Source organism: Ambystoma mexicanum, chromosome 6q (assembly GCF_040938575.1).
Source record: "Ambystoma mexicanum isolate Mex_15411 chromosome 6q, UKY_AmexF1_1, whole genome shotgun sequence".
Lineage (NCBI taxonomy): Eukaryota > Metazoa > Chordata > Amphibia > Caudata > Ambystomatidae > Ambystoma > Ambystoma mexicanum.
In genome coordinates, this window is record NC_090937.1 from 610,189,862 (window position 1) to 610,205,749 (window position 15,888).

Sequence of the window (15,888 nt, forward strand, 5' to 3'; positions counted from 1 at the left end):
CAATGTTAAAATAGGGTTTCAAATTACTGCTTGGAAACCCTATGGTAACATTATGGGCCTCATTACAAGTCCGGCGGTAAGCGTAGGTTGCCGCTGGATTTGCGAATTTTATCGGCGCCTGTCTTGCCGGAAACACTGGGTGATTACAACCCAGGCATTTCGGGAAGTCAGGCGCCGGTAAATGTAATTCCCCATTTCCACTGAGTCCCATAGGACTCAATGGGAATGGGGACCACGGAATCACTGGCACCGTTAATAAAGGTGCTGGTGCTTCGGTGAAACTCTGCGGGCGGGTGCCATTCTGCCTGTCAGGTCTGACCCTGGCAGACGGGACTGCACCAGCTCGCATAGTCGTACTGTGCTGGTCCGGTAACAGTGCTGGTAAGCTTACCAGCATCGTTGTTACCGACCGGCATTGGTTATAATGAGGCCCTATGTGTTACTATAGAATGGGGAAATAACAGTTTCTGCAAAATGCGGATCCAGATATAGAAAAACAATTTATTTGCATCCGAATCCTTTTAATTAAACATTCAACACCAGCCAAAATACTCACTTGATGCATGACATACCTGAGAAATTGGCTACGTGGGTGCATTCATCCATGACTCCTTTCATGAACAACAGTGATTCTCTCTGCAGGGTATCCCTTCTCCATTCTTCCCTTTTTGTATGCTCCTTCTCTGCGCCTTTCACAAAGAACGTGTTGCTGCTGCTATTTGCTGAAAAGGTTTGACTAATGCCAGAAGGTTTGGTGGTATCCTGAGAGAAAAAACGGTCCGAGGAGGCACTTGAAGTTTTGCTGGCACTGAAGGATTGAAATGAATCTGCAGGCCAAGCTTTGCTTGTGGTATCGAGATTCAACACTCCTGTGCGGAGTTTCATGTGAGTCAGGCTGTCCACACTCCCTGGGGAGTTCTTAACAAATTCTTGTCCCATTTTGAAGGAATCTGTCTGAACAAACAACAAATTACACTGTTTTTATTAATAAAAAGTAACATGTTCAGTCTCTTTGCCAGGGCTGTGTACAGCAACATAATATAAGCCATCCCATTGTTGGAGCAAGTTGGAGCATTGTTCGGCCCGAAATGTCATGCCTTGTTGTAGAGTTGGTAATAAAGATCACTTATATACAACGTGGTTTATAGTCATAAAATCGAAAACAAAAAAAAAAAAATCTAAAAAATAAATGTCGAAAAAAAAGTCACATTTCTTTTTTATTACGTTTTTGATTACTTTTTTTATTCGAAATGGGGGGGTCCCCCCTGACCCCACTTTATTTTTATTTTTACCTTTTTTTTACATGCGAGAGCCAAAAAATAAATATAAATTAAAAAAATCATTCGACTTTATTTTTTTCGTCATTATGTTTTTGATTTTTTTGACTTGACATTTTTTTCTGATTTTATGACTGCACACCATACAACGTCATGTGATTACAGGATATATGGGAATGGTTTACACAAACGTTTATGCAATGGCAGTTTTCACTTATCGGTAAAACATGAAATGTCACCTTTAAGAGGATCGAGGAAATAAAAATGTCTTTGAACAGCTCATTTTATGTGCAATAGTAACTAACTTACTTCAGTCAACAGAATGCATATAGCTCTTCAGAAAATGACGGCGTGAAGTGTGAACTTGATAAGAGCAGTTAAGGGAAGATGGTAGACAATGACAGATCTCAGAGATCATGTTGAAGAATTTGTGGACAAATTCACCACCCAGCAAATAATCTAATCTCACAGAAGTTTGGTAAGTGTCTTTATTAGCAGTTGGCAAAGCACCATACAGAGATCAACAGAACCGGATGACCCAAATACATTGTGAGCCAAGTGATCCGACCAAACAATGTACAGAAACCGACCTTCCCTTGCTTACATGGCCTTAATAAGTCCACATAACATGATCTTCTACTGAAAGGGTATGCCAACAACTTTTAATGGACACAGAATACAATGTATCAGGGTATCTCCACCTGTTCTACATGCTTCTAATAATACGGTGTACAAACTACTACCTTCTCACGTCTACGTGAGGGAGCGTTCCAGCATGGAGCACACTTAGATACATTTTGAGCAAGTCAGTAGATTCTGGTCATACTACGGTTCTCATGAGCTCAGGCCATGCCTGGTCCACCTAATGTTTCTAATTCTATACGCTGGAGCGGTCTCGCTGGGCGGGGAGATGTCCAACATCACGCTTGTCTGAGCCAAAGTGGAAATACGTACGCAGATAATCTATGAAGCGAGCTGCTTCTCACAGCCTATCAGGTGCACGTTCGGTTGGGTCATGCGCACAACAACATAGGTAAGGCTGGTTTGGGACAGGGCATCAGAATTCAATAGGGCAACACATGTGAAGCATAGCTTTACATGCAAGGCATAGAAAGCATTAAAGGAATGGCAGCATACATATTTATCCACCACAAAGTCAAGAAGTACTACATGGTTCCACCCACCTACTAATCATGCTAATTGTTAGGCACTCTGTCTTCCCCTTCACTTTCTAGCCCTTATTAACTTTAAGAACCCAAAGTGTATTTTTGTCATATTGAAGAATGCTCGTGAGATCAGGTTAGTTGACATGAAGTTCCTTTATTAAGTTACATCTGTAAGATCTTATGTAAGCGCCATAGAGACTCCATAAAGACTCCCTGGCTCCCACCACCCAGGCTCTCCTCTCTCAAGTCTCATGCATAAACATTCTACACATTCACTCAACACATTCCTGTTGCCTGGAATGCCTTTCTCTACACATCCAGAGTATGCAAACAGCCCTTCGTCCGGTTCGTCTTGAGTAGGGTGACTATCACCGGTTGTAGGGCTCCACCTACCGTCCTCCGTCTGCTTAAGGAACTCCTCCGCCTCCCTCTCAGATCCTATCACAAGTTTCCGGCCACTGTATTCAAATTTACATGGAAACCTCCATTTATCTTTACCCCTTGCTCTTGCAGCCGAGCCATGAGAGGGCTGAAGACACGGTGCAGTCTGGTGAGGGTCCTGGGGGCTATTTCCTGGGACAGCTGAAGGTCAGCTTTGCAGAAAGTCGGGCAGCCTTCCGCTCTCACGGCTGCCAGAACCCACTCCTTCTGCTTAAAGAAGTGGACCTGTGTCAGCACGTCGGGGAGCAGATTGCACCATACCGGGGCAGAGGAGTATACTCTAGGTGTTCTGTCCAGAATAAGTTCCTCCTTACTCTCCAAGTCCAGCAGGTGGCAGAAGAGCTTACATACGTACTCCTCCAGCTCCTGGTCCTTCACCCGGAGGGGGATCCCCCGAAAGCAGACGTTGTTGCGTCTGGAGCGGTACTCCATATCTTCCTGACGGATCCAGATTTGTTCAACTTGGTCCTCCACTTCCACTTGCCCCTGTTCGTGGTCACAATGCGCTGTCTCCAGGTCATCTAATCGTCTTTCCCCCGACCGTACATTGTCATTCAGTTCTGCTATAGATTTTGAGTACCGGTCTCCTGAGCTCTGAATTTCCTGCTCAAGTTCTGCCAACATCAGCATCAGGTCGGCTTTGCTGGCCAGACTGTCCTCGCGATCTCCTGCAGTCTCCGGCGCATGGACCTGTACGTCAGCTGTTCACACATGCGTCTCTTTGGGTTCCAGCAAGGTCAGCATAGTCTTAATGTCCCCCTGCTTCAGCTTACACAGTGACTTAGCCATCGCCAGGTGAGAGTCCGACCACTCACCTCTTCACTGCAGGCGGATTTTCCCGGATGCTGATAAGGACTCACTGTCCAAAGTGAGGCTCCCCTGATCTGGGGTACAGAGGCATTCCAGGCATCCGAGCTTTGTGGGGTGGCAGAACGCTTACTCCCCAAACTACGCCATTGGCTGCTTCACACTGCTAATTCTGCTATATTGCTGAAGGCCACGTCCAGGGGTCAATGAACATTAGAGAAGTGCCTCTCGGGAGGCTATAGCAGACACACCATGTTGGTGCCACGCCCCTCGTTTGGTCAAATTTGTTAGTGTGAAGTGGAGCCTAGTATAGCCTACTGATGTATCTTTTGTGAATTAATTAAGTCATTTACTGAAGGAGATGTTGCTGGTAATCTTACAAACATGGGACCATTAATCGTCATCCAGCTGGCTCCAAAGTTCATTGTTCCTTTTGATCAGCACTGTGTTCAGGTAAAGTCCTATTCTCATGAATGAAGGTGTAACGCTCACCTGATTCCCACGGAGGCGCAGGTCTGGCTTCGAGTGCTGATGCTTCTTCAATGGTGAAGCGGAGGACACTGAAGATGGACAGGAAGGGCCCTCTACTCTGGCTTCTCCGGCTCGCAGGAATATTCCCCTGTGCGTGAAAAGGGAGTATTACCTACTGACTGAGTTATGCTCAAGCCTCCCACTCTCTTCCAACCCTCCACAATACCCTTCGACGATTCCCCGTGAAGTCTCACCTTAGGGTCTGAAAGGACGAGCTCTCCATCCTGCTTCTGACGCAGGGGCGCGTTGAACCCAGTTACTTCACTGGATTGAGGTTGGATGGGAGTTCAGGTAAACTTTATTATACTGGTAAGGCGCTGTAAAAGTTCTGTTGCAAGTTCAAAAGTTCAAGCTTTAAATAATAATGTTCATTGTCTTTTTTCAGGTGATGAATGAAGATTCCTTTGGAGACTTCTTGCAACAAAGCGCTGATGTTGATGTCTTTTCCCCATAGGGGCCGGGGTTCGGAATGCCGGAGATATGGCGCCGACCCGAAGTGAAACGTGCAGTTCCAGTAAAGATCTGGTAAGTCCATGATGAGCGCTCAGGTAATGTTTTTGCATTCGCTCATCTAATGTCTTTGTCTTTTTTCCCCATAGGGGCCGGGGTCCTGCTTGGAAGCAGCAAGACGCGAAATGAAATGGGAATGACCCAACAGGTAAGTCTTAGAAGGAAACTGAGCTTTTCCTATTCCCTTCCTTCTCTCACCTCTTATTCTTGTCTTTTTCTCTAGGCTCTGGGAAGTGGCTGTGTATCCGGATGATCGCTGCTGAAGATGGAGGAACCCAGGAAAGGTGAGTGAAATGCAGCGCTGCAGCGATCGTAACGAAATGCTTTTAAAAATGATGTCTTCCCTTTCAGGATCGTCGGTGATGTCTCCGTGGTGCAGATTAGCTGGTAGGTCTCTTGTCTCCCTTTGCAGGTGACCCAGGATGCTGACAGGCGTGGCTGAAGTCCAGATGCAGGAGCTGACACGGTGAGCGTCCAGCTGCGAGGAGCAGAACAACGCGAAGCGTGAGTTGCTGATCGGGTGTGGTTTAAATAGCTTTGGAAGAAGTTCCAAGTGTGTATCCTTCCTCCAATCAGGTATGTATCCTTCCCCGACCACACCCAGGTGGAAAGTAGTCCCACAGGTAAAGTAGTTCTTATTCAGGCCTCAAGAGGGCCTGGATGTGGCAGCATGGTCTGCATCAGGTAAGTGCACAATAAAACACTTGAACACATGTCTAGCTTTATGAGCCTGGCGCCTAAGGCGCCAGGACAGAGGTCCAACATGAGCCTGGCGCCTAAGGCGCCAGGACTGAGTCCAAAGGGCCCCAGCTTGGGCCCGCTGGCACTCCCCTGGGGGAAATGATGCCTGCCTCTGGGGTTGCTGGGTCGGACCTGGCTCCTTGGAGGTAGGCATCATGACAGTACCCCCCCCTCAAGGCCCCTCCCAAGGTTCTTCCCTCCGGGGGTTTGGGCTTGTTCGAAAATCTCCGGTGAAACCTTTGTACTAATCGAGGTGCGTGGACATGGTTACTAGGCTCCCACGATCTCTCCTGAGGTCCATATCCCTTCCAGTCAACAAGATAGAAGAGTTTCGACTTTACCACCTTGGAGTCTAAAATGTCTTTAACTTCGAATTCTAATTCCCCTTCAATTTGAACTGGGTCTGGAGGCTTGGACAGTCGGGTCCCTGGTTGCACTGGCTTCAAAAGTGATGCATGAAAAACTTGATGAAAACGTATGTTGGACGGTAAATCCAGTTTAAAGGCCACGGGATTGATTATAGCCTTGATGGGATAAGGTCCTATGAATCTGGGATTGAAGGTTCGCGGGCCCTTGAGGGGTAAATGTTTCGTTGCTAGCCATACCTGGTCTCCTACTTGGTAAGGAGGAGTCTTACTTCGGTGCAAATCAGCGTTTTCTTTATACTTTTTCTTGGCTTGCTGTAAATGAGTTGCAGCTTCTTTGAAGGCTCGGATTATTGTGGAATGCAGATGATTTACTGCGGGCATTTCCAGGGTCAGAGGTGGATCTAGGTCAGAGGTCCGAGGATGGTGACCATACAAAGTATAAAAAGGAGTTTGTCTGGTTCAAGAATGCACTGAATTGTTGTATGCATATTCTGCGATCCAAAGGATGTATTTCCAATTTAACTCGGATTGGTGTAACATGCACCGAAGATATTGCTCGAGAGTCTGATTGGTTCTCTCGGTTTGTCCGTCGGTCTGGGGGTGGTGGCTGGTGGATAACCGCACATCTATTTGTGCTAGTTGGCAACACCTCTTCCAAAAATGGGAGATAAATTGACTTCCACGATCCGAGACTAATATGGAAGGGAAACCATGTATGCGAACTATATTCTCCAGGAATTCCTTGGCCAAGGTGGAAGCTGAAGGCAAACCCTTTAAAGGGATAAAGTGGGCCATTTTGGAGAATAGGTTCACAATTACAAGGATTGTGTTGTAACCAGCACAAGGAGGCAGATCTGTTATAAAGTCCATTGACAGGGTGTGCCATGGTGCCGGTGGAATATCCAAGGGTTGAAGTAGGCCGGCTGGCCTTTTCTTTTGAGCCTTGTTTTGGGCGCAAATTCCACAAGAAAAAACAAAAGACTTTATGTCTTTTCTCCAAGAAGGCCACCAGAAGTGGCGTTTGATTTTTTTCCTCCGTTTTAGCGATACCAGGGTGTCCTTCCATTAAAGATTCATGATGATGGGCAATAACAAGTTCTTGCAATTCTTTACTTGGCAGAAACAACCGCTCCTGGAAGTAGGGTAAGTCATCCTTAACGGTGTAATGAGGACCCTTTTGACTCCATTCCAGTAAGGTTGAAGAGTCTAGAAGTTGTTTTACTTGCGTTTGGATATCCTCAATAGATTGCAATGAAGTTAAGCCTAAGATTCTTTGCTCAGGTATGATGGGCACAGGTTCTAAGCTCGAATTAGGTTCTTCCATGCCAATCCGGGATAAGGCGTCTGCTTTTCCATTCTTGCAGCCAGGGCGATAGGTAATTACAAAATCAAATTCTGCAAAGAATATAGCCCATCGGAGTTGTCGTGAAGATTGAGCTTTGGCCGTCTTTAAATACTGTAAGTTTCTGTGGTCCGTAATTACGGTGATGGTGTGTCTTGCCCCGAGAAGGTAGTGACGCCAAGCCTTGAAAGCAGATTTGATGGCCAGTAACTCTATATCAGTAATTGCATAGTTGATTTCAGGAGGAGAAAATTTTCTGGACCAAAAGGCCACTGGGTGTAGTTGGTTAGTTTTTGGGTCTCTTTGCGACAGGACAGCTCCCATGGCCGAACTGGAAGCATCGGTTTCCACTATGTACGGGAGATCTGGGTGCGGGTGCTTCAATACAGGTGCAGAGGTGAATTTGGTTTTCAGGTCCTGGAAGGCTTGTTCGGCCTCAAGAGTCCATTCGAAGCGTTTGTTTTTCTGTAGGAGAGCGGTGATAGGTTGGACTGTTCGGGAAAATTCCGGGATGAATCTTCGATAGAAATTGGCAAAGCCGAGCATGCTCTGAACTCCCTTCACCGAGCTTGGAGATGGCCATTTGAGGATGGCGTCCACCTTTCGCGAGTCCATTCGGACTCCTTGAGGTGTCAGGATGAATCCGAGAAACTCAACCTCTGTGGTATGAAAAACGCATTTTTCGAGTTTTGCAAATAGTCTGTGCTGGCGCAGTTTCTCAAGAACTGCCCTAACATGTTTTCTGTGATCAGATTCTGAAGAAGAGTACACCAGGATGTCGTCAATGTAAACAATGACACAGACATCGATAAGTTCCCGAAGAACATCATTCATAAAGTACTGAAAGGCGGCAGGTGCATTGCACAAACCGAAGGGCATCACCTGATATTCGAAGAGCCCAAATTTGGTGCGGAATGCAGTCTTCCATTCATCGCCTTCTTTTATGCGCACCAGGTGATAAGCTCCTCGGAGATCTAACTCGGTGTACACACAAGCGTCTTTCACCTGGTCGATAAGCTCAGGGATCAAGGGCAGAGGATAACTATTCTTAATCGTTATTTGATTTAGGGCGCGATAGTCTATACACGTTCTAAGGTCGCCTTCTTTTTTTGGCACGAAGAACAGAGCTGAAGAGACAGGAGACTTGGACGGACGAATAAAACCATTGGCTAGGTACTGATCTAAATACTGACGCAAATGCAGGTTCTCAGGTTCCGTAAGAGCATAAATCCTACTACAAGGTAGTTGAGCATTGGGTACCAGATCGATCTGGCAATCATAAAACCGATGGGGAGGTAACGTGTTAGCCTGTTCTTTCTGAAAAACGTCTTGGAATTCTTGGTATTCTGACGGTAGATGTACAGGGGTGGAAGTTGCTGTGGCTAGACCCATAGCTGGATTTCTTGGATAACAAGTTGGTTCACAATCAGGAAAACTTATCTTCTTTGCTCGCCAGTCAATTCTGGGATTATGTGTTTCTAACCAAGGAATTCCAAGAATTACTTGAAATTGTGGGGCCTTGATAACATCAAACACGATTGCTTCCCGATGTCCATCCTGACCCACCAGTGTCACTTCAACAGTGGAATGCGTTACTGGCCCTGAGGCTATTTCGGTTCCATCTACTGTAGTAATGACATCTTGGGTTACTTTTGGGCGGAGAGGAAGCTTAATCCTGGAAGCCAATTCACGGTCTATGTAATTTCCAATAGCTCCACTGTCGATGTATGCTTTTATAGCATGCAACTGCTGAGGCTGTTTTGGGTCCACGAGCACCATTGGCATGACGAAATGCGAGGTCAAAGAGTTAGTTTTCAAGCTCGGCAAGCGGACCCCTACGCTTGCCGGGCTAGGTCGTTTCCCGAATCAGGTGTCTCTAATTCATTATCAGTAGCTCCAACCACCTTCTTAAGTGGTTTAACTGGACAATTTCGAAGAAAGTGACCGGAAGTCCCGCAATACAGAAAGTTGCATTTGCCGCCTTCTCTCTCGTTCTTTCTGCGTTAATGGTCCTTTAACACCACCGATTTGCATAGGTTCAGATACGTCGGTACTCTTGGAGGTAGCGTGGGTTTTGATCGGTGCTCGGTTTTCATACTTCAACCGATCTGCTTTTCTGTTTTGAAGTCTGTGATCAAGTTGAACCACCAAGTCAATGTAGTCTGCACAGACCTGGGGTGGGTTTACTATCTGAGCTAGAACATCCTTAAGCTCTCCGCGCAGGCCTCGATGAAACAATGTGATCCTTTTGCTTTCTGGCCATCCAGTTTCCACAACCAGTCTGTTAAAGGTGGCTATGTAGGACAGAAGATCCTGATTACCTTGTCGTAAGGATAGCAGTTATCAAGGGCTTGTCCTTGAGAGTGTCGAGCAAACAATCTTTCCATGCTGGCCTGGAAGCCCTGAAAATTCTGGAGAATGGGATCATCCTGATTTACCAATGGAATAGACCAATCGGCAGCACTGCCACTGAGGTAAGATAGTATAAAGGCTACCTTGGTCTGGTCGTTAGGGAAGGCTCCGGGTCTGCATAGAAAGTGTAAACGACATTGGTTCATAAAGACGGCATATTTCTTGGGATCCCCCGCAAAACGTTCAGGCGGGGCCAAAGTCATGTGTCCAGGTAGATCAATTTGTACCGGGTTACTCAAACCCATTGATGTGGAAATGTCTCCGGAATTAGGTAAAGGAGTGTGCCCTGCCTGGGCCTGTAATAACCTTTTGGCTAGGTCATCAGTTCTTTCCTTAGATAAGATCAGTTCTCTTTTGAGAGCGTTAGTCTCCTGGCGGGCTGAGTGCACCTCTGCCCGTAATTCCCCAAAAGCTGGGCCAGCTGGTCAGTCTCGGAAGTCTCCATAGCGCCCGGGTGGGAAATTGTGGGTAGGCTTCGCGTTCTGTAACGCTCACCTGATTCCCTCGGAGGCGCAGGTCTGGCTTCGAGTGCTGATGCTTCTTCAATGGTGAAGCGGAGGACACTGAAGATGGACAGGAAGGGCCCTCTACTCTGGCTTCTCCGGCTCGCAGGAATATTCCCCTGTGCGTGAACAGGGAGTATTACCTACTGACTGAGTTATGCTCAAGCCTCCCACTCTCTTCCAACCGGTGTCCAGTCAAATGGTCGACAGTGATTTGGTCGACAGACAATTGGTCGACTGAATTTGGTCGAATGCCAAATGGTCGAATTTTTTTTTTTTTTATATATATGTGTTTTGTGGGTTTTCGTGTGGGGAAAAAAAAGAAAAAAGAAAAAAAAGGGGGTTGGGGGGGGACCCCCCCAAAAAAAACCAAAAAATGGGTAAAAAAAAAAAAAAAAAAAAAAAAATTCGACCATTTGGCATTCGACGATTCCCCGTGAAGTCTCACCTTAGGGTCTGAAAGGACGAGCTCTCCATCCTGCTTCTGACGCAGGGGCGCGTTGAACCCAGTTACTTCACTGGATTGAGGTTGGATGGGAGTTCAGGTAAACTTTATTATACTGGTAAGGCGCTGTAAAAGTTCTGTTGCAAGTTCAAAAGTTCAAGCTTTAAATAATAATGTTCATTGTCTTTTTTCAGGTGATGAATGAAGATTCCTTTGGAGACTTCTTGCAACAAAGCGCTGATGTTGATGTCTTTTCCCCATAGGGGCCGGGGTTCGGAATGCCGGAGATATGGGGCCGACCCGAAGTGAAATGTGCAGTTCCAGTAAAGATCTGGTAAGTCCTAGATGAGCGCTCAGGTCATGTTTTTGCATTCGCTCATCTAATGTCTGTCTTTTTTCCCCATAGGGGCCGGGGTCCTGCTTGGAAGCAGCAAGACCCGAAATGAAATGGGAATGACCCAACAGGTAAGTCTTAGAAGGAAACTGAGCTTTTCCTATTCCCTTCCTTCTCTCACCTCTTATTCTTGTCTTTTTCTCTAGGCTCTGGGAAGTGGCTGTGTATCCGGATGATCGCTGCTGAAGATGGAGGAACCCAGGAAAGGTGAGTGAAATGCAGCGCTGCAGCGATCGTAACGAAATGCTTTTAAAAATGATGTCTTCCCTTTCAGGATCGTCGGTGATGTCTCCGTGGTGCAGATTAGCTGGTAGGTCTCTTGTCTCCCTTTGCAGGTGACCCAGGATACTGACAGGCGTGGCTGAAGTCCAGATGCAGGAGCTGACACAGTGAGCGTCCAGCTGCGAGGAGCAGAACAACGCGAAGCGTGAGTTGCTGATCGGGTGTGGTTTAAATAGCTTTGGAAGAAGTTCCAAGTGTGTATCCTTCCTCCAATCAGGTATGTATCCTTCCCCGACCACACCCGGGTGGAAAGTAGTCCCACAGGTAAAGTAGTTCCTATTCAGGCCTCAAGAGGGCCTGGATGTGGCAGCCTGGTCTGCATCAGGTAAGTGCACATTAAAACACTTGAACACATGTCTAGCTTTATGAGCCTGGCGCCTAAGGCGCCAGGACAGAGGTCCAACATGAGCCTGGCGGCTAAGGCGCCAGGACTGAGTCCAAAGGGCCCCAGCTTGGGCCCGCTGGCACTCCCCTGGGGGAAATGATGCCTGCCTCTGGGGTTGCTGGGTCGGACCTGGCTCCTTGGAGGTAGGCATCATGACAGAAGGCATTCGTTCGAAATATTAACCCTGAAGTGGATGACGCACTCTGTACCATGTCAACCAGTGCATGAGAGATATGGGGGTGGGAGGGCTTGAGGTTTGGGGAATTGTGGCTAGCGCGTTTTCAGTGAAACTTTTAACCTGTAGTAGGGGCATGTTTGCAAGGGTTGACTGTTATCTGTAGGCAATGAATGTGCTGCATGTGGCATTTCACTCTCTATTAGCTATCACCCACTAAAGGGCGGCGCAGTGTTAGCCCGGTTGAATCTTTACTACACCAAGGGATCATAGTACCCTCTACCTTGCCATGCAATACGACCATATAACCCTTAAAAAGGCATCATGGGCAGTTGTAGGATGATCCAGGATCTATGCCCCCTCAATTACATAGTAATTTAATTATAATTTATAATTGGTTATAATTGATTATAACGTGCTTAATACCCAGAGGTTTCTAAGCGCGGACACAGATCGAACCTGTGTTGCTCCGCATCGTCTTGCTTTGAATCGTGTTGCCCCTGAGCTATCCTCCCGAGACAGAAAGAATTTCCTCTCGTCCCAAACCCGGCATCCATTTTGTGCAGTACCCCGAAGGAAGCGACCCAGTTTAAAGTGATTGATTTAAAGAATGCCTTTTTCTCAGTACCCTTGCACCCAGATTCACAGTACCTCACAGCATTTACACATGGTGAAAAGCGCTTTGAACATACTCATTTGCCCCAACGGAACTGCGAGAGTCCCAGCATATTTAACAGGACACTGCACGAAGACTGCAACATTCAAGTACCCAGCACAGTGATTCAGTATGTAGACGTTTTTTTGGTGTGCAACAGCAAACAGAACTGTTGCAGAGACTCCAATGTCCTATTACAACTGCTGGCCCGCAAGGGATATAAAATCGACAAGGCCAAGCTCCAATATTGTCAACATGAAGTGCTGTATCTAAGGCAGCTCATTTCTGCAACGGCAAAAGAATGCCAGGTCAGGCCAGTTACTGTAAAGGACATGCCAGCATTCGTGGGGCTGTGTAACTATTACAGGGCTTGGATTCTGGAGTATGCAGCATACAAGAGGCCACTCTTACGGGGCCTCAAGGAAGCACTAAAAGAAAACAGTAAAATACAGTGGACTGCAAACATGATTCAGAGTTTCAATGATCTAAAGAAAGTGATTTCAACAGCCCCTGTTCTTGCCATCCCAGACTACACGCAGGAGTTTTAAATATTCTCACACTTATGACAGCAGTACTAACGCAGAAGAGCACAATGGGCCACAAGCCCCTGGCCTACTACAGCGGTACACTTGACTCAATGATGGAGGGTCAATTCGCATGTGAATAAAGCTCTCGCTGCAACTGCCTTTGCAATCAAGAAGAGTACAACAATTGTGATGGGGTGCTCAGTGATTTTGTATGTGGAATACTCAGTATTTGCTATCCTAGAACAATCCAAGTCCACTCTTGCCATCCAGCGGGCATCAGCATACAAGATTATTCTCTCAAGCCCACATATCCATGTTGTAAGGTGTAAAACAGTGAACCCTGCCACGTTCCTGACGTGACCGTGCACAGACGAAGACTTGAAGCAGCATGACTCCTACGAGTGGATGTCCCCAAAGCCACAGACAGCCCTATGGAGGAGGGCGAGGTACTTTTTGTTGATGGGTTAGCGGCAATCACCAGGACACAGGGCAAAGACATGCTGGGGCGGCAGTGGTGTGCCTAGAAGCAGGGGACTACGAGACACTAGTAATAAAGAGATTGCCAATGCATTACTCTGCAAAGCAGCAAAATTCATAGCCCTCATTGAAGCACTTCGGGTGTCAAAGGGGTGTTATGCCACAATTTATTCAGACTCTGCCTACGTCACCACAACGGTGCATGCAGTTCTTTCACGCTGGAGAAGGAGGGGTTTTAGATGGGCAGACGGATCACCAGTGCAACATTCCACACTACTTAATACCCTGATTTCCGCCCTTGCAGAACCATCTGTAGTGGCGGTCGTCAAATGCGCAGCCCACACAAATAACACTGGCAAAATCCTGTATTGGAAATGCAGCCGCTGATGTGGCAGCAAAGGCAGCAGCATATGTCCCCGTGCCCACACCAGCTGAGTATGTCATCACAGCTGTCCCTACGGGATCAGACAGATCCGTACACAGTCTTGCCCATAACACAGATAATAGAATTTCAGTGTAGGGCACCTCAGGAAGAAAGAGAAATTTGCCTCAAACGTGGGTGCGTGCAGTCTCCAACTGACCCCTTATGGAAGCAACAATGTACTTGGAAGGTAGTGATGCCCATGGAACTATTTCGCACAGCTTTTGAGCAGTTGCACTACCCCTCTCACAGATCCAAACAACACATTGCAGCAGACATACAGGAAGAATGGTTTATACCTAATCTCCAGGAACACCTCTCAATGATGGTCGTGCAATGCACCATCTGTCAAGTGTTCAGTACAGGGATGACACAATGAACATTGCGAGGCACCCTGCCCCGCCACATTGGGCCATTCCGCGAGCTCTATATTGAATATGCGGACATGGGTGAGAGATGCAACAGAGTTCGATATCTCATTGTGGTGGTGTGCCTGTTCTTGGGATGGGTCGAGGCCGGTCTATGTGCCCACCCAGACGCTAAGTGTGCAGCAAAATTCCTTGTACGTGAGGTATTGCCCTGGGGGGGGGGGGGGCTTGTGACATTCTGAGATCAGACAACGGCACTCACTTTGTCAATGAACTCTTTAAGGAAATCACAGCACTATTAGGCATTAAACACTGCATGTGCTCCTTTAATCACCCCCAAACAAATGGTGTTATGGAACAAATAAACAGCCTCCTCAAGAATAGGCTCTCTAAGTTGTGCAACACCCTAAAAAAGAACTGGGTACACTGCCGGCCCCTGGCCCTGTTCAACTTGCACACTCAGCCAGCACAGACCATCACCTCTCACCCCATGAGATAGTAAGTGGCAGACACATGAAGACGCCCATTTCCCCTGTGAGGCAGGCATCAGGTGCCCATAGTGCTGTGACAATTCTGGGGGAAGAATTCAAGGCATACTTAACAAATCTAACTTGTGCGATCAAATGCGTCTCACGACAAATCGCACCACCGCACCCAGATGATGCCCAAAACATTATGGGCCAGTCGTTGATGCTGCAAGATTACTCGGGTGTACACTATTTTGCTCCAGTTCAAGCACATGGCAAACTGGCCTTGAGCCAATCAGTAATACACATGCAGGTCAAGTGTGGCCAATGTCCCACGTGAGTATGGTTGATCACTTCCCATTTAAATCTGGGCCGCTTATTACCCAAACAATACCAAATCGTAAAGATCTCAGTGCCTTTTGTAGAATTGTGCATTCAAGTGTATCAGAAGAGACATAGAAATGTAGGAAGGATAACCATTATGATAATTGCGGCTGTGCCCACTATGTAGGTGAGATGAACAGGTTACTCTTACCTGGTAACGTTCTTTCGATGGGATGGTCCGACGACGTATTCCATATTTATGCCATATAATCACCACAGCTGTGCTTCTTCGGAAAATCTTCGGCGTCTGCGTCCTGCGTCGATGACGTCGATACACCACCCTCGAGGACCTCCTCCGACGGCCGACGTCACTGGATGTTATAAGTAAGACGCAAGACGCCCGTAGCCTCAGTTGTAGTTTTTTCCCCAGAACGTGAGGCACCAGTCTTCTGCCAGTCTGACACACAAAGCCTTGCAGAAACTTAAGCTGCAATCGCATGAGAAATTCTGTAGCGGGGAAGGCAGGGAGAGAGCGATATGGAATACATCGTCGGACCATCCCATCGAAAAAACATTACCAGGTAAGAGAGTAACTTGTTCTTCGAGGGGATTGGGTCCTCCGACGTATTCCAGATCTATGACAGACTCCCAAAGCAGTACCAATGCAAGGAGGTGGGAAAAGAATTTAGCAAACAGAAATTTCGAATGCCCAATCAAATTGCAGAAAGTATGTACCGAAGCCCAGGTGGCTGCATCACAGATGTTACGAATAGGAACACCCCTCTGTAGGGCAGCAGAGGCAGCCATACCCCTGGTAGAATGGACCCGCAAGCCGACCGGTGGGCCCTTACCCGCCAAGCGTTAACAATC

General features: G+C 47.1%; 1 protein-coding gene across 6 annotated transcripts in view; it reads right to left on the bottom strand.

Annotated features, from left to right (window-relative positions):
- Positions 1-15,888, bottom strand: part of ABHD18 (abhydrolase domain containing 18) — a 1,329,419-nt gene that overhangs the window by 251,380 nt on the left and 1,062,151 nt on the right. For all 6 annotated transcript variants that reach the window (XR_011282243.1, XM_069631098.1, XM_069631095.1 and 3 more), the window contains one exon: positions 573-954. Coding sequence is in view for 5 of the 6 variants with exons in the window: in XM_069631098.1 (XP_069487199.1) it covers positions 573-954 (382 nt within the window). In the remaining variant the exon portion in view is untranslated. The remainder of the gene's footprint in view (positions 1-572; positions 955-15,888) is intronic.